General features: G+C 40.8%; 1 protein-coding gene across 1 annotated transcript in view; it reads left to right on the forward strand.

Annotated features, from left to right (window-relative positions):
- ERCC4 (ERCC excision repair 4, endonuclease catalytic subunit) overlaps positions 1-24,457 on the forward strand; it is a 47,291-nt gene that overhangs the window by 12,503 nt on the left and 10,331 nt on the right. Inside the window, exons 3-7 of the mRNA XM_053694331.1 lie at positions 7,955-8,150; positions 13,013-13,220; positions 13,448-13,628; positions 21,076-21,195; positions 21,801-21,911. Of these exons, the coding sequence (XP_053550306.1) occupies positions 7,955-8,150; positions 13,013-13,220; positions 13,448-13,628; positions 21,076-21,195; positions 21,801-21,911 (816 nt within the window). The remainder of the gene's footprint in view (positions 1-7,954; positions 8,151-13,012; positions 13,221-13,447; positions 13,629-21,075; positions 21,196-21,800; positions 21,912-24,457) is intronic.

The raw sequence follows: 24,457 nt of genomic DNA on the forward strand, positions 1-24,457 counted from the left end.
GTGTATATGGTGTGTATGTGATGTGTATGGGGTGTGTATATGGTGTGTATGTGATGTGTATGGGGTGTGTGTGTATGTGATGTGTGTGTATATGGTGTGTATGTGATGTGTGTGTATGGGGTGTGTATATGGTGTGTGTGTGATGTGTATGGGGTGTGTATATGGTGTGTGTGTGATGTGTATGGGGTGTGTATATGGTGTGTATATGGTGTGTATGTGATGTGTATGGGGTGTGTATATGGTGTGTATGTGATGTGTATGGGGTGTGTATATGGTGTGTATGTGATGTGTATGGGGTGTGTATATGGTGTGTATGTGATGTGTATGGGGTGTGTATATGGTGTGTATGTGATGTGTATGGGGTGTGTATATGGTGTGTATGTGATGTGTATGGGGTGTGTATATGGTGTGTATGTGATGTGTATGGGGTGTGTGTGTATGTGGTGTGTATGTGATGTGTATGGGGTGTGTATATGGTGTGTATGTGATGTGTGTGTATGGGGTGTATGTTGTGTATGGGGTGTATGTTGTGTATGGGGTGTGTATATGGTGTGTATGTGATGTGTGTGTATGGGGTGTGTATGGGGTGTGTATGGGGTGTGTATGGGGTGTGTATGGGGTGTGTATGTGGTGTGTATATGGTGTGTATGTGATGTGTATGGGGTGTGTATATGGTGTGTATGTGATGTGTATGGGGTGTGTATATGGTGTGTATGTGATGTGTATGGGGTGTGTATATGGTGTGTATGTGATGTGTATGGGGTGTGTATATGGTGTGTATGTGATGTGTATGGGGTGTGTGTGTATGTGATGTGTATGTGATGTGTGTGTATATGGTGTGTATGTGATGTGTGTATATGGTGTGTATGTGATGTGTGTGTATGGGGTGTATGTTGTGTATGGGGTGTATGTTGTGTATGGGGTGTGTATATGGTGTGTGTATGTGATGTGTATGGGGTGTGTGTGTATGGTGTGTATGTTGTGTATGGGGTGTGTATATGGTGTGTATGTGATGTGTGTGTATGGGGTGTGTATATGGTGTGTATGTGATGTGTGTGTATGGGGTGTATGTTGTGTATGGGGTGTATGTTGTGTATGGGGTGTGTATATGGTGTGTATGTGATGTGTGTGTATGGGGTGTATGTTGTGTATGGGGTGTATGTTGTGTATGGGGTGTGTATATGGTGTGTATGTGATGTGTGTGTATGGGGTGTATGTTGTGTATGGGGTGTATGTTGTGTATGGGGTGTGTATATGGTGTGTATGTGATGTGTATGGGGTGTGTGTGTATGTGATGTGTATGGGGTGTGTGTGTATGGTGTGTATGTTGTGTATGGGGTGTGTATATGGTGTGTATGTGATGTGTGTGTATGGGGTGTGTATATGGTGTGTATGTGATGTGTGTGTATGGGGTGTATGTTGTGTATGGGGTGTATGTTGTGTATGGGGTGTGTATATGGTGTGTATGTGATGTGTGTGTATGGGGTGTATGTTGTGTATGGGGTGTGTGTATGGGGTGTATGTTGTGTATGGGGTGTGTGTATGGGGTGTATGTTGTGTATATGGTGTGTATGTGATGTGTGTGTGTGTATGTTGTGTATGGGGTGTGTATATGGTGTGTATGTGATGTGTGTGTGTGTATGTTGTGTATGGGGTGTGTATATGGTGTGTATGTGATGTGTGTGTATGGGGTGTATGTTGTGTATGGGGTGTGTATATGGTGTGTATGTGATGTGTGTGTATGGGGTGTGTATATGGTGTGTATGTGATGTGTGTGTATGGGGTGTGTATATGGTGTGTATGTGATGTGTGTGTATGGGGTGTGTATATGGTGTGTATGTGATGTGTGTGTATGGGGTGTGTATATGGTGTGTATGTGATGTGTGTGTATGGGGTGTGTATATGGTGTGTATGTGATGTGTGTGTATGGGGTGTGTATATGGTGTGTATGTGATGTGTGTGTATGGGGTGTGTATATGGTGTGTATGTGATGTGTGTGTATGGGGTGTGTATATGGTGTGTATGTGATGTGTGTGTATGGGGTGTGTATATGGTGTGTATGTGATGTGTGTGTATGGGGTGTGTATATGGTGTGTATGTGATGTGTGTGTATGGGGTGTGTATATGGTGTGTATGTGATGTGTATGGGGTGTGTGTGTATGGTGTGTATGTTGTGTATGGGGTGTGTATATGGTGTGTATGTGATGTGTGTGTATGGGGTGTATGTTGTGTATGGGGTGTATGTTGTGTATGGGGTGTATGTTGTGTATGGGGTGTGTATATGGTGTGTATGTGATGTGTGTGTATGGGGTGTATGGTGTGTATGTGATGTGTGTGTATGGGGTGTATGTTGTGTATATGGTGTGTATGTGATGTGTGTGTGTGTATGTTGTGTATGGGGTGTGTATATGGTGTGTATGTGATGTGTGTGTATGGGGTGTATGTTGTGTATGGGGTGTGTATATGGTGTGTATGTGATGTGTGTGTATGGGGTGTGTATATGGTGTGTATGTGATGTGTGTGTATGGGGTGTGTATATGGTGTGTATGTGATGTGTGTGTATGGGGTGTGTATATGGTGTGTATGTGATGTGTGTGTATGGGGTGTATGTTGTGTATGGGGTGTATGTTGTGTATGGGGTGTGTATATGGTGTGTATGTGATGTTTGTGTATGGGGTGTATGTTGTGTATATGGTGTGTATGGGGTGTATGGGGTGTATGTTGTGTATGGGGTGTATGTTGTGTATGGGGTGTGTATATGGTGTGTATGTGATGTGTGTGTATGGGGTGTATGTTGTGTATGGGGTGTGTATATGGTGTGTATGTGATGTGTGTGTATGGGGTGTATGTTGTGTATATGGTGTGTATGTGATGTGTGTATGTTGTGTATGGGGTGTGTATGTGATGTGTGTGTATGGGGTGTATGTTGTGTATGGGGTGTGTATATGGTGTGTATGGGGTGTGTATATGGTGTGTATGTGATGTGTGTGTATGGGGTGTGTATATGGTGTGTATGTGATGTGTGTGTATGGGGTGTGTATATGGTGTGTGTATGGGGTGTGTATATGGTGTGTATGTGATGTGTGTGTATGGGGTGTGTATATGGTGTGTATGTGATGTGTGTGTATGGGGTGTATGTTGTGTATGGGGTGTGTATATGGTGTGTATGGTATGTGATGTGTGTGTATATGGTGTGTATGGGGTGTATGTTGTGTATGGGGTGTGTATATGGTGTGTATGTGATGTGTGTGTATGGTGTGTATGTGATGTGTGTGTATATGGTGTGTATGTGATGTGTGTGTATGGTGTGTATGTGATGTGTGTGTATGGTGTGTATGTGATGTGTGTGTATATGGTGTGTATGGGGTGTATGTTGTGTATGGGGTGTGTGTGTGTATGTGATGTGTGTGTATATGGTGTGTATGGGGTGTATGTTGTGTATATGGTGTGTATGTGATGTGTGTGTATGGTGTGTATGTGATGTGTGTGTATGGTGTGTATGTGATGTGTGTGTATGTGTGTGTATGGTGTGTATGTGATGTGTGTGTATGGTGTGTATGTGATGTGTGTGTATGGTGTGTATGTGATGTGTGTGTATGGTGTGTATGTGATGTGTGTGTATGGTGTGTATGTGATGTGTGTGTATGGTGTGTATGTGATGTGTGTGTATGGTGTGTATGTGATGTGTGTATGGTGTGTATGTGATGTGTGTGTATGGTGTGTATGTGATGTGTGTGTATGGTGTGTATGTGATGTGTGTGTATGGTGTGTATGTGATGTGTGTGTATGGTGTGTATGTGATGTGTGTGTATGGTGTGTATGTGATGTGTGTGTATGGTGTGTATGTGATGTGTGTGTATATGGTGTGTATGTGATGTGTGTGTATATGGTGTGTATGTGATGTGTGTGTATATGGTGTGTATGTGATGTGTGTGTATGGTGTGTATGTGATGTGTGTGTATGGTGTGTATGTGATGTGTGTGTATGGTGTGTATGTGATGTGTGTATATGGGGTGTATGGGGTGTATGTGATGTGTGTGTATGGTGTGTATGTGATGTGTGTGTATATGGTGTGTATGTGATGTGTGTGTATATGGTGTGTATGTGATGTGTGTGTATATGGTGTGTATGTGATGTGTGTGTATATGGTGTGTATGTGATGTGCGTGTATATGGTGTGTATGTGATGTGTGTGTATGGTGTGTATGTGATGTGTGTGTGTGTGTGTATGGGGTGTATGTGATGTGTGTGTATGGTGTGTATGTGATGTGTGTGTGTGTGTATGGGGTGTATGTGATGTGTGTGTATGGTGTGTATGTGATGTGTGTGTATATGGTGTGTATGTGATGTGTGTGTATATGGTGTGTATGTGATGTGTGTGTATATGGTGTGTATGTGATGTGTGTATATGGTGTGTATGTGATGTGCGTGTATATGGTGTGTATGTGATGTGTGTGTATATGGTGTGTATGTGATGTGTGTGTGTATGGGGTGTATGTTGTGTATGGGGTGTGTATATGGTGTGTATGGGGTGTGTGTGTGTGTATGTGATGTGTGTGTATGTGATGTGTGTGTGTGTATGGGGTGTATGTTGTGTATGGGGTGTGTATATGTTGTGTATGGGGTGTGTGTGTATGTGATGTGTGTGTATGGTGTGTATGGGGTGTATGTTGTGTATGGGGTGTGTATGTGATGTGTATATGGTGTGTATGTGATGTGTGTGTGTATGGGGTGTATGTTGTGTGTATATGGTGTGTATGTGATGTGTGTGTGTATGGGGTGTATGTTGTGTGTATATGGTGTGTATGTGATGTGTGTGTATGGTGTGTATGTGATGTGTATGTTGTGTGTATGGGGGGGGGTGTATGGGGGGGGTGTATATGGTGTGTATGTGATGTGTATGTTGTGTATATGTGGTGTGTGTGTATGGGGTGTGTGTATGGGGTGTGTATATGGTGTGTATGTGATGTGTATGTTGTGTGTGTATGGGGTGTGTATGTGATGTGTATGTTGTGTGTGTATGGGGTGTGTATGTGGGGTGTGTATATGGTGTGTATGTGATGTGTATATGGTGTGTATGTGATGTGTGTATGTGATGTGTATGTTGTGTATATGTGGTGGGTGTGTATGGGGTGTGTATATGGTGTGTATGTGATGTGTGTGTATGGGGTGTGTATATGGTGTGTATGTGATGTGTATGTTGTGTATATGGTGTGTATGGGGTGTGTATATGGTGTGTATGTTGTGTGTATGGGGTGTATGTTGTGTATGGGGTGTGTATATGATGTGTATGTGATGTGTATGGGGTGTGTATATGTTGTGTATATGGTGTGTATGTGATGTGTGTGTATGGGGTGTATGTTGTGTGTGTGTGTATATGTTGTGTATGGGGTGTGTGTGTATGGGGTGTGTGTGTGTGTGTGTGTATATAGTGTATACACAGGCTGTACATGAACCTGTCCTCATGCACACCAAGTAAGGGCAACAAACACAGCAACACCAGCTTCTTAACCCTTTCTTGTCGGGGTTAAAGTGTCTACATCGGAACAACTGCTCCGATGTAGACAAATTAAATCACGCGATTGTGCACACGATCGCGAGATTTCAATTATTGGATCGGGTCTGGGGGGCATCCCTATAACCCTAGGAACGCCCGCCAGACCATGATCAAGTCCAGCAAGTGCAGTAGGCTTCAGGACAGCCGTTGGCTATGACGTTCTATTCCGTCATAACGGCTCTAAAGCCCAGTGTAATTATGACGGAATAGAACGGCATAACGGTGTTAAAAGGTCAAAGACACTGCAGAAAAATTTTCACTAAAAAAGAATCTCATCGCAGAAAATGAAAAAAGTTCTGCCTCTGGGTTGATTGATAATATGGCTTAAATGTGTATAGCTGAGTTTACATTCACTTTAATTCATAGGGTAGAGGTGAAAATAAAGGGATGCGTAGGATATGCTGTCTGAAGAACTAATTAAAGGGACAGTAAAATGAAACTTTCTTATTTACTTCTTCTATTATCTAATTTGCTTCAGTCTGTTGGTATTCTTTGCTGACAAGCATACCTAGCTAGGCTCAGGAGCAGCAATGTGCTACTGGGAGCTAGCTGCTGATTGGTGGCTGCAAATATATGCCTCTTGTCATTGGCTCACCCAATGTGTTCAGCTAGCTCCTATAAAAAAAATGATACCAAGAGAATGAAACAAATTTGTTAATGGAAATAAATTGGAAAGTTGTTTAAAATTGTTTGTTCTATCTGAATCAAGAAAGAAAACAATTTGGTTTCATGTCCCTTTTTAAGCTTATGTTGAAGAAAAAAATGTGGGTAGACTCGAAATTTTCTTGCTTTTCAAATAAAAATACCAAGAGAAGGAAGAAAATTTGATCAAAGGAGTTAATTAGAAAGTTGTTTAAAATTGCATGCTCTATCTAATTCCTAAAAATAAATAAATTTGGGCTTCATATCCCTTTAAAAGTGTCTTAAAATAACATGCTCTATTATTATTATTATTATTATCGGTTATTTGTGGAGCGCCAACAGATTCTGCGGCGCTATCTGAATCATGCAAGTTTAATGTTGACTTTTCTAACCCTTTAATACCCGAGCTGCATGTATTGCCTAGTGTTCAATAACTTGGCAGTGGGCAAAACCACTTATTATTATAGACTCAAATCAAGTAACTGTTTCTATAATAAATGTATTGTACAAATCATAGTGACGGTTATTTATACGAAGGTCAGTCTAAATAATACAAATACACCGTAAAAGTGAAATAAATTCATTCACAGTGGATTTGCTCCTATACACCTATCAGTAATTGATACCAACAGGCCCAGTTATATGGTAAAGGGATAGTAAACCCAATTGTTTTCTTTCATGATTCAGATACAGCAGCAATTTTAAGCAACTCTCTAATTTACTCCTATTATCAAATTTTCTTCGTTCTCTTGGTATCTTTATTTGAAAAGCAGGAATGTAAGTTTAAGAGCCGGACCATTTTTGGTTGAGAACCTGGGTTGCACTTGCTTATTGGTTTGCTAAATGTAGCCACCAATCGCAAGCGCTAGCCAGGGTGCTGAAACCAAAAATGGGCCCGCTCCTTAGCGCTTATTCCTTATTTTTCAAATAAAGATACAAAGACAACAAAGAAACTTTGATAATAGGAGTAAATTAGAAAGTTACTTAAAATTGCATGCGCTATCTGACTTACAAAAGAAAAAGAAAATTGGGTTTACAATCCCTTTTAACTGACCATTCAAGGGCCTATACATTGGTCTGTGGATACTTTCCCAGAGCCGTTCTGGTCTTTTTAATTAACTCTTTCAGTTTTTATTGATTTTTAATGTTTATCTCTGCACCAAGAGAATATGTGATATACAGATAAGGGATTGGCTATTCAGTGCACTCTTTCAGTGAGTATCTTCTGACCTTTTTGTAAATCTTGAGCCCTATATGTATAATAGTTGCAAACACTGTTTTCTTGTTATCCTTTGTTGAAGACAATAACTAGGTAGTCTCAGTAGTGTATTTGTTATTGAACACTATGGTAGCAAAGTAAATTTGACATTAGGAAAATTTTGTCAATTGCACTTAAAAAAACAAAAAACATCATTTTGTAACCATTTTTTTTTTTTTTTGCTAAAGAGGAACAAAGGATTAAAGCACCAATAAATACAGTAGAACTGCACCGTTAAGAAATACATATTTCAAAGTTTGTATAATTTTCCTTCCCTCTGCGTCATGTGACAGCCGTCAGCCAATCACAAAATGCATATACATGTTAGCTCTTGCACATGCTCAGTAGGAGCTGGTGTCTCATAAAGTGTGCAAATAAAAATATTGTGCTCATTTTGATAATGGAATTAGCAAGTTGCGTGCTCTATCTGAAAGTTTACTTTAGTCTTGATTTAAATTGCTATTAATGGAACTAATGCACCAGTATCTTACTTCTCAGGTATCTTGGTGTACAAAGCTCACAAGATCATAGAGTCGTGCCAGGAAGCTTTCATACTGCGCCTGTACCGGCAGAAGAACAAGCACGGTTTCATTAAGGCCTTCACCGACAATCCAGTCGCCTTTCACGCCGGCTTCTGCCAAGTGGAGAGAGTGATGAGGAACCTCTTCGTTCGAAAGTTGTATCTGTGGCCAAGGTAACCATGTTACAAAGTTCTCCTGAGATAGAACCTTGTGAAATGTTAAAGGGACATGGAAATCCATACTCAAACTTGATTCAGTGTGTACAACTACTCATTTTACTTTTTTTCTTAAAGTGAAAGTCAATCCTAGCGTTGTACAAATGCTAGGATTGACTATTGAAACAAATAAAGGGGACTTTCATTCATGAAGTATAAGATACTTTATGCAGAAAGCTCCTTTATTTGTTTCAACCGATCTCCCGTGGGCACCAAGCCAGATTTACCGCACGGCTATTGGCTAAGAGGTGAAAACGTCACCTCTTAGCAAAAAAGTTTTTAGCCGTGGGCTGCTGTAGCAGCTAAAAACGTCGATTGGTTGGAACAAATAAAGGAGCTTTCTACATGAAGTATCTTATACTTATCTTATACTTCATGAATGAAAGTCCCCTTTATTTGTTTCAGCAGTCAATCCTAGCGTTTGTACAACGCTAGGATTGACTTTCACTTTAAATGTACCTCTTTCTCTTTGTATCCTTTGATACTTAGCAGGTAGCTTGCCGTGAGAGTATACTGTGGTAGGCTCAGGAGCATGCATGTGTCTTGAACACCTTATGTATAACGTTGTTGCAAACACTGCTGATGTATACTGCTCAAGGCATTTACAAGGTCAGTAGAAACTTAAAGGGACAGTCTACACCAGACTTGTTATTGTTTAAAAGGATAGATAATCCCTTTATTACCCATTCCCCAGTTTTGCATAACTAACACAGTTATATAAATACTTTTTACCTCTGTGATTACCTTGTATCTAATCCTCTGCAGACTGCCCCTTATTTCAATTTTTAGCCAATCAGTGCTGACTCATAAGTAACGCTATGGGAGTGAGCACAATGTTATCTATATGGCACCTGTGAACTAGCACTGTCTAGCTGTGAACAAAAACAAAGAATACCAAGAGCACAAAACAAATTTGATGAAAAAAAAGTAAATTGCATGCTCTATCTGAATCATGAAAGTTGGATTTTTATTTGACTGTCCCTTTAAATGACTATAAACTGTCTGACCCTTTTCTAATTTGTAGTTGTATATAGGGAAAGCGCATGACTTGAAGCTGTCCCTGCCCTGGTAAAATGGGATTCATTCTGCATGATATAAACAGTTCTATGCATTGTATCATACTTTTACAGGAAGACGTGACGGTCAAATTTTAAACTTTCAGAAAGAGCAGCAGTTTTATGAGACTTTGTTATAACATTTTGCACAGTCTTTTTATATATACTGTACTCACTTTCTAAGGCACCAGCACCTACAGTGCATGTGCACTAGTTCACAGGTATATATGTATATTAGTCTGTGATTGGCTGATTGCTGTCACATGATACATGGGGCAGACAAATGGGAAAAGAATACGTTTTGTGAGAAAAAAATCCTGATACTTATTATAAATTTAGTGTTATTGCATTGTCTTTTTATTATGCACTTAAAGGGACAGTAAAGTCATAATTAGACATTCATGATTTAGACAGAGCATATCATTTTAAACAACTTTCCAATTTACTTCTATTATTTAATTTGGTTCCTTCTCTTGTTATCCATTGCTGAAAGGGTTATCTAAATAACCTAGGTCCTAGCTGCTGATTTGTGGCTGCATATTATATCTATATATAACGATTGTCATTGGCTCACCCATGTGTTCAGTCAGCAACCAGTAGTGCATTGCTGCTCCTTCAACAAATGATACCAAGAGAATGAAGAAAATTGGAAAGTTGTTTAAAATTGTATGTTCTACCTAAATCATGAAATATTTTTTGGGGGTTTCATGTCCCTTTAAGTATGCAATTCTACTGTATTTATTTTGTGTAACACGTTATTTTCTTACACATTAGAGCATTTTCTTTTTACACTTTTATGCCCCTTTAAGCACACATTTGTTAATGTTAAAGGACCAGTAAAGTACAGTAAATTTGCATAAACAACTCATGATAAAAAGATAATAAAATAACACTTAGGGGCCTATTTAACAAGGTGTGAGCGGACATGATCCGATATTGCGTATCATGTCTGCCGCACAACAGCATTTATCATTGCACCAGCAGTTCTTGTGAACTGCTGGTGCAATGCCGCCCCCTGCAGATTCACGGCCAATCGGCCACTAGCAGGGGGTGTCAATCAATCCGATCGGGTTCATTTCCGGCGATGTCTTTCCGCCTCCTCAGAGCAGGCGGGCAGGTTATGGAGCAGCGGTCTTTAGATCGCTGCATCATAACTTGTTTCCGGCGAGCCTGAAAGCTTGACAGAAACACAGGGCATCAAGCTCCGTTTAGAGTTTGATAATTTTGCCCCTTAGCCTGAGCTTTAAATTAGTAGATTTTTTTTTTTTTTTTCTGACAAATTTCAGTGATTTCTACTTCCACTCCTCCTGTATCATGTGACAGCCATCAGCCAATCACAAATGCATAAACGTATATGCTGTAAATTCTTGCACATGCTCAGTAGGAGCTGGTGACTTGGAAAGTGTGAATCTAACAAGACTCTGCACATTTTGTTAATGGAAGTAAATTGGAAAGTTGCTTAAAATTGCTGCTGTATCTGAATCATGAAGGTTTACTTTTGACTTGAGTCTCTTTTAAACAGTTTTTTCCGTGTAGCTTTTAACCTCTCTTAACTGAATAAAAAATATGCAGGAAAAAAGAAACAGATGTTTATTCTTTTGTGATTTTAACTTCTAGATTTCGTTATCTTTAAAATAGTTTCCCTTTAATTTGCCTTCAAAAGTATCTTTTTTTTTTTTTTTCTTGTTGTGACTGCTGCAGAATACCAGATTCAGAAGAAAACTAAACCAATTACGTTACACCAGTGTAAAAAAAATGCCAAAAAGATTTTTGTTAAACATAAAACAGCCGTCTGTGCTAATTCTGATTCATCTTTGATCATGTGATTATCTCATATGCGCGATGTTCCATCTTATGCACATAAAAGCTACTTTGGACAAGTAAGTGCTAACTTGATGCCAGCTATTGATCTTTGTCTGGGTTATTTGGGGCCCCTTGCTGCGTCTTCCAGATGAGTTACTTTGTGATTTGACAGAACAGAATGTAACTAAAGAACGGAAGGTTCAGATACCCCGACTCCTGTACAGTGTGAAGTCTAGGAACGTGGAGACAAAATGTATAACGTTCATGCTCTTGGCAAATAATATAATATGGATTGTTGCCTTTTTACAAATAAAGAAAAAACAACATAGATCTAAACTTAGACGTTAAACACCCTTTTCTGAAGTCCTGAATTTACCATTACTCAAGTGTAAAAAAAACACTATCATGTTGTTTACAGCAGTAGTTCTACTCCACCAATGACTTTCCCTATTTGGAGGAGCCAATCAGATCTTGTTATTGCAGTAGACAAGGCTTCCCACTTTTGTTATGATACTGCAAATGTTATGTTCTACCCTCTGCCAAGGCCAGTTAGGGACAGATATGTATCAGGGTGCACCTCCTGTCAACAGTTATAGTACAGGAAATCTGGGGCAAATAAACTGTTTTACTGTCTGTGTTACAACGTAGCAGTGCCCATTAGTTTTGTAAAGACTAAAACTTTACACTTATTCAGTCAATATTCAAACTACACATAATTTATTCTTAGGCTAATCTTTACTTATATTTAGCTTTCATTTAGTATTTTTTAATGTCTTTTTAAAACGGACTCTCTATAAATTTACAGTTTATCTCCATTAATAGTGGCCAAATAGCGCCAGCTTTATATGAGTGTGTCCTCTGCTCTAAGCATTCACATAGCTGGTTGAGACAATTTGCAGCATTTTGAAGAAAATAAATGTCACAGTATTTGCTTTTTGGTTTATTTAAAGCCTGCTCAAAAATCTCATAACTATTTTTATTTAAAGTGAGACGTAAAAGTATTAATCTAGTCCTATGCACAGGTTGTTTAGCATGTTAAAGGGAGAGTCTAGTAAGAATTACACTTTCATGGTTTAGATAGAGCATGTAGTTTTAAACAACTTTCCAATTTACTTTTTATCATCAAATTTGCTTTGTTCTCTAGGTATTCTTTGATGAAAGCTAAACCTTGGTAGACTCATATACTAATTTCTATGCCATTGAAGACGGCCTATCATCTCAGTGCATTTTGACAGTTTTTCACTAGTAGACAGCACATAGATAATTTGTGCTCATGCCCATGGACTTAGCCATGAGTCAGCACTGATTGGCTAAAATGCAAGTTTTTCAAACAAACTGAGATAAGGGATCAGTCTGCAGAGACTTAGATACAAGATAATCACAGAGGTAAACAGTACATTAATATAACAGTGTTGGTTATGCAAAACTGGGGAATGGGTAATAAAGGGATTATCTATCTTTTTAAACAATAACAATTCTGGAGTAGACTGTCCCTTTTATAATCCTAACCAGTAGATTGCTAAATTATTTTATAAACTAGACAGGACACCTCACAACTTTTTTCTTTTTCTGGAGATCTATTTTGTGAAATAGTTTTAAATGGACACAATACCTCATAAAATAACAAACATTATTAAAGGTGTTTTTATAGCCCATATTGTTTACTTTTCTAAAAATTCCTCCAGCTCTGTTTCAACTGCACCCAACGCACTGCTGCGATTTCCACTGAACTAAAAGAGCGTGCCCCTGTGAAATACTTCTGTATCTGCTGTTGATTGGCTGTGAGATGATTGTCCTTTTTTAAATATTTATATTTTATTCGGTATAATGTTATGTTAGTACCCAAAGGGAATTTTGAATATTATGTCCTCCCTTCTGTTACTGGTGTTTTTGTCAGAGACACTAAATACCAAAGCTTATGTTGTTTAAGGTCAGACTCGTGTTCTATTTCACGTTCTGCAGGTTCCATGTTTCAGTAAATTCATTCCTTGAGAAGCACAAGCCTGAGGTGGTGGAGTTGCACGTGTCCATGACACCGGCCATGCTGGCTATCCAGGCCTCTATTCTGGACATCATGAACGCCTGTCTGAGAGAACTTAAGCGATACAACCCAGCGCTTGAGGTGGAAGATTTGTCTTTAGAAAATGCCATTGGTAAAGCCTTTGATAAGGTACCACGTGTACATTTTGTTTTTATTTTATGACGGTCTGTCTTAGGTCTTTTATGATGGTCAGCTGGCTGCAAACATTTGCAAAAAGACATTTTCTGTTTAAATATTTTTATAATATTTAAAGCATTGTTTCTGTTGTTAGGCTTTTTTATAGATCAGTATATAATCTCCAGTAATAATCTGGCTGCCTACATACGCAGTATAAATGATCTGTTTGCCATTTCCAGACTATACGCCATTACCTGGATCCCCTCTGGCACCAACTAGGGGCTAAGACTAAATCCTTGGTTCAGGACTTGAAGATCCTGCGCACACTCTTGCAGTATCTGTCGCAATACGACTGTGTGACTTTTCTAAACCTGCTGGAATCATTGCGGGCAAGTGAGAAGGCGTTTGGTCAAAACTCCGGTAAATAACTTCCTTCATGACAGCAGAGAGAGAGCGCAAATGTATTGTTTGTATACAAACTATTCATTTGAGTAGTATAATAAAGTCCCACTTAATAAAATATTTATTTCTCTTGTTAAGTGTGTTCAGTCCACGGGTCATCCATTACTTATGGGATATATTCTCCTTCCCAACAGGAAGCTGCAAGAGGATCACCCAAGCAGAGCTGCTATATAGCTCCTCCCCTCACATGTCATATCCAGTCATTCTCTTGCAACCCTCAACAAAGAAGGAGGTCGCGAGAGGAGTTGGAGTTTTTACTTAATTATTCTTCAATCAAAAGTTTGTTATTTTAAAATGACACCGGAGTGTGCCGTTTTTTGTATCTCAGGCAGTATTTGGAGAAGAATCTGCCTGCGTTTTTCTATGATCTTAGCAGACGTAACTAAGATCCGCTGGCTGTTCTCGACATTCTGAGGAGTAGGGTAACTTCAGAAAGAGGGGAATAGCATGCGGGGTCCCCCGCAAATGAGGTATGTGCAGTACATTATTTTCTGGGAATGGAATTGACTAAGAAAATACTGCTGTTACCCATATGATGTAAGTACAGCCTTAAATGCAGTAGTAGCGACTGGTATCAGGCTGATAAATGTATGCACAGTTGAGTTATTTTCTAGGGACTAGAATTTGACTGAGAAAATACTGTTAATACTGAAATAATGTTTAAGCCTTATCTGCAGTGGAAGCGACTGGTAGCAGGCTTAGTGATAACTTTGCATGACATTCAAAATGTTGTTTTTAAAACGTTTACTGGCATGTTATTCGTTTTGTGAGGTACTTTGGTGATAAATCTTTTTGGGCATGATTTTTTTCCACATGGCTAACGTATTTTCTGCATAGAAACCGTTATATCAGGTCTCCCACTGTTGTAATATTAGTGGGAGGGACCTTGTTTTAGCGCCTTGTTGCGCAGTTAAAATTCTAGCACAGTCTTCCTGTTTCTTCCTCCTTGATCCAGGACGTCTCTAGAGAGCTCAGGGGTCTTCAAAATTCGTTTTTGAGGGAGGTAATCAGTCACAGCAGATCTGTGACAGTGTGTTTGACTGTGATAAAAGCGTTAAATCTTAATTTGATATCCGTTTTTGGTTATTGAGGGGTTAATCATCCTTTTGCTAATGGGTGCAATCCTCTGCTAATTAATACATTTCTCGTTAAGAATTGTTGACTATAACTGAATTAGTTTTCTTTGTTATTCAACTGTGTTTTTAAAAGCGCTGCAGTGTTTTTTATATTGCTTGTAAACTTATTGAAAGTGATTTCCAACTTGCTAGCTTCATTGCTAGTCTGTTTAAACATGTCTGATACAGAGGAATCTGCTTGTTCATTATGTTCAAAAGCCGATGTGGAGCCCAATAGAAATATGTGTACCAATTGTATTGATATTACTTTGAATAAAAGTCAATCTGTACCGATAAAGAAATTATCACCAGACAACGAGGGGGAAGTTATGCCGTCTAACTCTCCTCACGTGTCAGTACCTGCGTCTCCCGCTCGGGAGGTGCGTAAGATTGAGGCGCCAAGTACATCAAGGCCCTTACAAATCACTTTACATGATATGGCTAATGTTATGAAAGAAGTATTATACAATATGCCCGAATTAAGAGGCAAGCGCGATAGCTCTGGGTTAAGGACAAAGCGCGCTGATGACACGAGAGCCATGTCTGATACTGCGTCACAATTTGCAGAACATGAGGACGGTGAGCTTCATTCTGTCGGTGATGGTTCTGATCCGGGGAGACCGGATTCAGAAATTTCAAATTTTAAATTTAAGCTTGAGAACCTCCGCGTGTTACTAGGGGAGGTGTTAGCGGCTCTGTATGATTGCGACACGGTGGCAATCCCAGAGAAATTATGTAGGTTGGATAGATACTATGCGGTACCGGTGTGTACTGACGTTTTTCCTATACCAAAAAGGCTTACAGAAATTATTAGTAAGGAGTGGGATAGACCCGGTGTGCCCTTTTCCCCTCCTCCGATATTTAGAAAAATGTTCCCTATAGACGCCACCACACAAGACTTATGGCAGACGGTCCCTAAGGTGGAGGGAGCAGTTTCTACTTTAGCCAAGCGTACCACTATCCCGGTGGAGGATAGCTGTGCTTTCTCAGATCCAATGGATAAAAAGTTAGAGGGTTACCTTAAGAAAATGTTTGTTCAACAAGGTTTTATATTGCAGCCTCTTGCATGCATTGCGCCTGTCACGGCTGCAGCGGCATTCTGGTTTGAGTCTCTGGAAGAGGCGATTCGCACAGCACCATTGGATGAGACTTTGAGCAAAGTTAGAACGCTTAAACTGGCTAATGCGTTTGTTTCGGATGCCGTAGTGCATTTAACCAAACTTACGGCTAAAAATTCCGGATTCGCCATACAGGCGCGCAGGGCGCTATGGCTTAAATCCTGGTCAGCAGATGTAACTTCTAAGTCTAAACTACTTAACATTCCTTTCAAAGGGCAGACCTTATTCGGGCCCGGCTTGAAGGAAATTATTGCTGACATTACGGGAGGTAAGGGCCACACCCTTCCTCAGGACAGGGCCAAATCAAAGGCCAAACAGTCTAATTTTCGTGCCTTTCGTAACTTCAAGGCAGGAGCAGCATCAACTTCCTCCGCTCCAAAACAGGAAGGAACTACTGCTCGTTACAGACAGGGTTGGAAAGGCAACCAGTCATGGAACAAGGGCAAGCAGGCCAGAAAGCCTACTTCCGCCCCTAAGACAGCATGAAGACAGGGCCCCCTCTCCGGAAACGGATCTAGTGGGGGGCAGACTTTCTCTCTTCGCCCAGGCCTGGGCAAGAGATGTACAGGATCCCTGGACGTTGGAGATTATATCTCAGGGATACCTTCTGGATTTCAAAACTTCTCCTCCACAAGGGAGGTTTCATCTGTCAAGGTTATCAACAAACCTAGTAAAGAAAGAGGCATTTCTACAATGTGTACAAGACCTCTTAGTGATGGGAGTGATCCACCCAGTTCCGCGAACAGAACGAGGACAAGGGTTTTACTCAAATCTATTTGTGGTTCCCAAAAAAGAGGGAACCTTCAGACCAATCTTAGACTTAAAAATCCTAAACAAATTCCTAAGGGTTCCATCGTTCAAGATGGAAACCATTCGGACCATCCTGCCCATGATCCAAGAGGGTCAATATATGACCACAGTGGACTTAAAGGATGCCTACCTTCACATACCGATTCACAAAGATCATTATCGGTACCTAAGATTTGCCTTTCTAGACAGGCATTACCAGTTTGTAGCTCTTCCCTTCGGGTTAGCTACGGCCCCGAGAATTTTTACAAAGGTTCTGGGCTCACTTCTGGCGGTACTAAGACCACGAGGCATAGCGGTGGCTCCGTACCTAGACGACATTCTGATTCAAGCGTCAAGTTTTCAAAATTCAAAGTCTCATACAGAGATAGTTCTAGCATTTCTGAGGTCGCATGGGTGGAAAGTGAACGTGGAAAAGAGTTCTCTGTTACCGCTCACAAGGGTTCCTTTTCTAGGGACTCTTATAGATTCTGTAGAGATGAAGATTTACCTGACGGAGTCCAGGTTATCAAAGATTCTCAATGCTTGCCATGCCCTTCACTCCATTCCAAGCCCATCAGTAGCTCAGTGTATGGAAGTAATCGGCTTGATGGTCGCGGCAATGGACATAGTGCCATTTGCGCGTTTGCATCTCAGACCGCTGCAACTATGCATGCTAAGTCAGTGGAACGGGGATTACTCAGATCTGTCCCCTTTGCTAAATCTGGACCAGGAGACCAGAGATTCTCTTCTCTGGTGGTTGTCACGGGTTCATCTGTCCGAAGGAATGACCTTTCGCAGACCAGATTGGACGATTGTAACAACAGATGCCAGCCTTCTAGGCTGGGGAGCAGTCTGGAACTCCCTGAAGGCTCAGGGATCGTGGACTCAGGAGGAGAAACTCCTACCAATCAACATTCTAGAATTAAGAGCAATATTCAATGCTCTTCTAGCTTGGCCTCAGTTAGCAACACTGAGGTTCATCAGGTTTCAGTCGGACAACATCACGACTGTGGCTTACATCAATCATCAAGGGGGAACCAGGAGTTCCCTAGCGATGTTGGAAGTCTCGAAGATAATTCGCTGGGCAGAGTCACACTCTTGCCACCTGTCAGCGATCTACATCCCAGGTGTGGAGAACTGGGAAGCGGATTTTCTAAGTCGCCAGACTTTTCATCCGGGGGAGTGGGAACTACACCCGGAGGTATTTGCTCAACTGATTCGTCGTTGGGGCAAACCGGATCTGGATCTTATGGCATCTCGCCAGAACGCCAAGCTTCCTCGTTACGGATCCAGGTCCAGGGACCCAGGAGCGGTGCTGGTAGATGCACTTGCAGCTCCTTGGGTTTTCAACATAGCTTATGTGTTTCCACCTTTTCCGTTGCTACCTCGACTGATTGCCAGGATCAAACAGGAGAGAGCATCAGTGATTCTGATAGCGCCTGCGTGGCCACGCATTACCTGGTATGCAGACCTAGTGGACATGTCGTCCTGTCCACCATGGTCTCTACCTCTGAGGCAGGACCTTCTAATTCAGGGTCCTTTCAACCATCCAAACCTAATTTCTCTGAGGCTGACTGCTTGGAGATTGAACGCTTGATTCTATCAAAGCGTGGGTTTTCGGATTCGGTTATTGATACATTGATACAGGCTCGGAAACCTGTTACCAGAAAAATTTACCATAAGATATGGCGTAAATATTTATATTGGTGTGAATCCAAGAGTTACTCATGGAGTAAGGTTAGGATTCCTAGGATATTGGCTTTTCTACAAGAGGGTTTAGAAAAGGGCTTATCCGCTAGTTCACTAAAGGGACAGATTTCTGCTCTGTCTATTCTTTTACACAAGCGTCTGGCAGGGAACCCAGACGTCCAGGCTTTTTGTCAGGCTTTGGCTAGGATTAAGCCTGTGTTTAAGGCTGTTGCTCCTCCGTGGAGCTTAAACTTGGTTCTTAAAGTTCTTCAGGGTGTTCCGTTTGAACCCCTTCATTCCATTGATATTAAGCTTTTATCTTGGAAAGTTCTGTTTTTGATGGCTATTTCCTCGGCTCGAAGAGTCTCGGAGTTATCTGCCTTACATTGTGATTCTCCTTATCTGATCTTTCATTCAGACAAGGTAGTCCTGCATACTAAACCTGGGTTTTTGCCTAAGGTTGTTTCTAACAGGAATATCAATCAAGAGATTGTTGTTCCATCATTGTGTCCTAATCCTTCTTCAAAGAAGGAACGTCTTTTGCATAATCTAGACGTGGTCCGTACCCTGAAGTTCTACTAACAGGCAACTAAAGATTTTCGACAAACTTCTTCCCTGTTTGTCATTTACTCTGGACAGAGGAGAGGTCAAAAGGCTTCGGCTACCTCTCTCTCTCTTTTTGGCTTCGTAGCATAATACGTTTAGCCTATGAGACTGCTGGACAGCAGCCTCCTGAAAGAATTACAGCTCATTCCACTAGAGCTGTGGCTTCCACTTGGGCCTTTAAAAATGAGGCCTCTGTTGAACAGATTTGCAAGGCTGCAACTTGGTCTTCACTTCATACTTTTTCCAAATTTTACAAATTTGACACTTTTGCTTCTTCGGAGGCTGTTTTTGGGAGAAAGGTTCTACAGGCAGTGCTTCCTTCTGTTTAATGTTCCTGCCTTGTCCCTCCCTTCATCCATGTACTTTAGCTTTGGTATTGGTATCCCATAAGTAATGGATGACCCGTGGACTGAACACACTTAACAAGAGAAAACATAATTTATGCTTACCTGATAAATTTATTTCTCTTGTAGTGTGTTCAGTCCACGGCCCGCCCTGTCTTTTTGAGGCAGGTTCTAAATTTTAAATTATAACTCCAGTCACCACTGCACCCTATAGTTTCTCCTTTCTCGTCTTGTTTCGGTCGAATGACTGGATATGACATGTGAGGGGAGGAGCTATGTAGCAGCTCTGCTTGGGTGATCCTCTTGCAGCTTCCTGTTGGGAAGGAGAATATATCCCATAAGTAATGGATGATCCGTGGACTGGATACACTACAAGAGAAATACATTTATCAGGTAAGCATAAATTATGTTTTTGTTGGAGGATTATATACTAATATATTTTGTTTCCCAAAATAAATGTTTTAAGGTGTTGTAGCCTCTGGAGCAAAATCCAAAGATTAAGACTTTCAGGGGTATTAATCTGTCCAGTGCCATGTTTAAAGGTAGATTAAATACATTTAAAAATAAACTACTGAGCATGTGCAAGAGATCACAGTATATACATATATGTGCATGCAATTGGCTGGTCAATGTCACCTGATACAAGGTACATGAAAATTTGAGAAATTTTGAAATTTGTCAGAAAAAAATATCTGCTCATCTGAAATTCAACGTACATTTTATAGCATTGTCTGTGTATTATCCATTCGTTGTTGTTTTTTTTATCAAAAAAGCTGGCGTGTCTTAGCAAATGGTCATGTAACTTAAAGGGGTATTCTTTTGTTGGGGGGGGAAATATGTTATGTTTTGTTAGAGAAATTTATTTTTTAAACCTTACTAGGGAATAAATATATTAAAATCATTTACCTGAAGCACTGCTGTGCCACCCCGGATGATGATATGTTTGTTAGCTAATAAGCCTGCATACATGGGTATGCACCAGCATTGGAGCATAGCAGGTACATAGTTTTGACATTATAAGAGTAAAGAGTTTAAAACTCCCAGATTAGTTCATACAATAGACCACATAAAGGAGAGTTCCTAAGAGAAACTTGTGGAAGTCAACATAGAAGTGTGTGGGTTTTTTTTTTATTTGTTTAAAAAAAAAAAAAAGCTGCACTGTAAGTTGCAGTTTGTATGAAAAGTTGGTTCCCGTTTAAATTCATTTTCTTCTGCCTATTTCTCTGTTTGTCCCCATCTTGTCTTTACATTAAAGGGACATAAAACAAGTTGGGATAGAGACAAAATAATATAAAATGTACTTTAATTACTTTACCTGCACATTTATACTGCAGTGCCTCGCCATTAACCCTTTCTCTTTAGTTTCTGAATTGTAAAGCTCTAACTTCACTGTGAACTCAGTTGAAATACAATCAATGCCTGTGTCTAAACACTGGTAAGGGGGGGGGCGGTGGAGTTGGCTTCTCCAGGCAGCTTAGCTATGTAATTCATTTTGCTTATTTTTTAAATTTATTTTAAAATACTTGCCAGCAATTATTTTTATGCAAACTATTTTAAATGAATTAACCCTTTTAGGATATGCACAGATCTCAACCTGTTTTATGGCACTTTAACCACACACCATCCATATAGCACAGTCCGTGCATAAAAACTTGTTTTGATCTCAGATATTTTGTCAATATAGGAGACGAGATGGAAGAAGCTTTTTACTGACTCTCTCCCTCTCCGTTCTGTTTGGTTTCAGGTTGGCTATTTCTTGACTCTAGCACATCAATGTTTGTTCATGCTCGAGCCAGAGTTTACCAACTTCCTGACTCCAAGGGAATCAAGAAAACCAAAACCTCTGAGCCCAGCGATAAGCAAGGTGAGTTCCTGTAAAGTGACTCAGGGCAGCCGGTAAAAACTGTTAATTATAATGTAGTAGAATTTCTTTTTCAGGGACTCGAGTTGTGTTGGATTAAACCATGAAAGGCTGTCAGGGACAATAATGATGTTTAAACGGGGGGCAGGAAGCTACTTTTGGTTTCTATTTTTAACACAGAGATCAGCATCTTTTATCTACATCCATTTGCTGATTTTTAGAGTGTACTTAGCTGCTGATGGGTGTGTGGGTGTATGATTGACAGGCAAGAAAATGTCACATGTATTGCACCAACTGGCTCCAAGATGGACACTGGGTACAGGGACACAAGATGTTTATCACTGGGTTTAAAAATATATATACACACTCGGATATCTATACACACACTCTTCCTGCAAATAAAGCAATGTGTGTTTGCATTATTAGAGCATATTGGATTGATATGAATTTGGCTTCATAATGATGCCATAAAAACATGGATGGCTAAATTCCAGAGGGGAAGAATGAAGTTACTGCATATTTATTAGCAAATACTTAAAGGAATGTTTATATTTTATGTTTTATACAAAATAACTCTATTTATGTTGTGTGTGTATCTTCATTGCCAGAAGGGAAAAGAGAATTGGTTCTTGAGAGTAATCCTAAATGGGAAGCTCTGAGCGAAGTCCTGAAGGAGATTGAAACAGAAAATAAGAACAGTGAAGATCTGGGAGGTCCAGGTGAGGTGACTTCATACGGGCACCAATATTTAGTGTGACAGCAGAAAGGTTCATTTATATTGAAAAGAAAATCATTATTTGGCAGCTGCGTAACAGTGGCTTCTTTCAGAATGGCAAGAAGAAGAAAAAAGGGGCGCCTCATAGTGTAACCATGTTTGTCAAAATGTATTGACTAGAGAAAAGAAAATAATCACACTCACAGTTTGAGTTGGCACCCAGAATGGATAGGTGAAGAAACGGCCATAGTGTTGCTGAGAAATGAGTTCCATTAAAGATTTTAAATTCTAAACCGAACTCATGGCTCATCATTGGGGGTGTGCTCTCACCCGGGTTTTCTTCGGACGTAACGTTTGAAGTTGGTGCAGACCGAACTTGTTTACTGCGAGCGTTAGGTCATCTCCGCTTTTTGGGATACCATTTTCCTATCCAACTATCCATACTTACGGATAAATCAGACGTCCGATTCGGGTTGATCATCACAGGATCCCAGCTAGCAGACAGCTGAGAGTGTCAGCCTACCTCTTAAGCATCTTTCCATCCTGGGTAGGATTTTAATTCTTACAGAGGGGCACCTGCTTTGCCGTAAAGGGCAAACAGACCGCCGATCCTCTGCCAGCTTCTCCGACTGTATTTTGCATATCAATGATGAACCTGGCTTCCTCCAGTCGTTGCATGCCCCATGAGCTGGATGCCAATAATGGGCATGCAACGATTGGAGGAAGCCGGATTTGTCATTGATCTGCAAATTACTAGAAGGTATTCTGAGGGACCACGAATGCATACTGTAGTTATCCTGAGGTTGACTGTAGCATTGTCCTATACACAGACAATCTCAGGATAACTGCAGTATGTACTCCTGGTCTCCTGTACCTGTGAGGAGTGAAATGTGACACTCACTGTAACATTATCCTATACACAAACAATCTCAGTATAACTGCAGTGTGCACTCCTGGTCTCCTGTCCCTCTGGGGGTGACATGTGAGACTCACTGTAGCATTGCCCTATACACAGACAATATCAGTATAACTGCAGTATTTACTCCTGGTCTCCTGTACCTCTGGGGGTGACATGTGAGACTCACTGTAACATTGCCCTATACACAGATAATCTCAGTATAACTGCAGTGTGCACTCCTGGTCTCCTGTCCCTCTGGGGGTGACATGTGAGACTCACTGTAGCATTGCCCTATACACAGATAATCTCAGTATAACTGCAGGGTGCACTCCTGGTCTCCTGTCCCTCTGGGGGTGACATGTGAGACTCACTGTGGCATTACCCTATACACAGACAATCTCAGTATAACTGCAGTATTTACTCCTGGTCTCCTGTACCTCTGGGGGTGACATGTGAGACTCACTGTAACATTGCCCTATACACAGATAATCTCAGTATAACTGCAGTGTGCACTCCTGGTCTCCTGTCCCTCTGGGGGTGACATGTGAGACTCACTGTAGCATTGCCCTATACACAGATAATCTCAGTATAACTGCAGTATTTACTCCTGGTCTCCTGTCCCTCTGGGGGTGACATGTGAGACTCACTGTAGCATTGCCCTATACACAATCTCAGTATAACTGTAGTATGCACTCCTGGTCTCCTGTCCCTCTGGGGGTGACATGTGAGACTCACTGTAGCATTTTCCTATACACAGACAATCTCAGTATAACTGCAGTGTGCACTCCTGGTCTCCTGTCCCTCTGGGGGTGACATGCGAGACTCACTGTAGCATTACCCTATACACAGACAATCTCAGTATAACTGCAGTATGCACTCCTAGTCTCTTGTCCCTCTGGGGGTTCACATGTGAGACTCACTGTAGCATTGCCCTATACACAGACAATCTCAGTATAACTGCAGTATGTACTCCTGGTCTCCTGTCCCTCTGGGGGTGACATGTGAGACTCACTGTAGCATTTTCCTATACACAGACAATCTCAGTATAACTGCAGTGTGCACTCCTGGTTTCCTGTCCCTCTGGGGGTGACATGCGAGACTCACTGTAGCATTTTCCTATACACAGACAATCTCAGTATAACTGCAGTGTGCACTCCTGGTCTCCTGTCCCTCTGGGGGTGACATGTGAGACTCACTGTAGCATTGCCCTATACACAGATAATCTCAGTATAACGGCAGTATGTACTCCTGGTCTCCTGTACCTCTGGGGGTGACATGTGAGACTCACTGTAGCATTGCCCTATACACAGACAATCTCAGTATAACTGCAGTATGTACTCCTGGTCTCCTGTCTCTCTAAGGGGTGACATGTGAGACTCACTGTAGCATTGCCCTATACACAGACAATCTCAGGATAACTTCAGTATTCACTCCTAGTCTCCTGTCCCTCTGCACACAGTAAGAAAATATGTAGTTACCAAAAAGTTGCCTGTGGGCAGCTGTCTGCTTTGTCTAATTTAATTTCAGCCTGAATGTACTTCCATTAAACACCTTCTCTAAGCAACTGCAATAATTTTATTCTAAAACAAATCTATTTTGTACTTTTTAGCTTTCAGATAATATAACAGTTTTCATCTAAAATAAACATCATT

The sequence above is a fragment of the Bombina bombina genome, chromosome 11 (assembly GCF_027579735.1).
Source record: "Bombina bombina isolate aBomBom1 chromosome 11, aBomBom1.pri, whole genome shotgun sequence".
Lineage (NCBI taxonomy): Eukaryota > Metazoa > Chordata > Amphibia > Anura > Bombinatoridae > Bombina > Bombina bombina.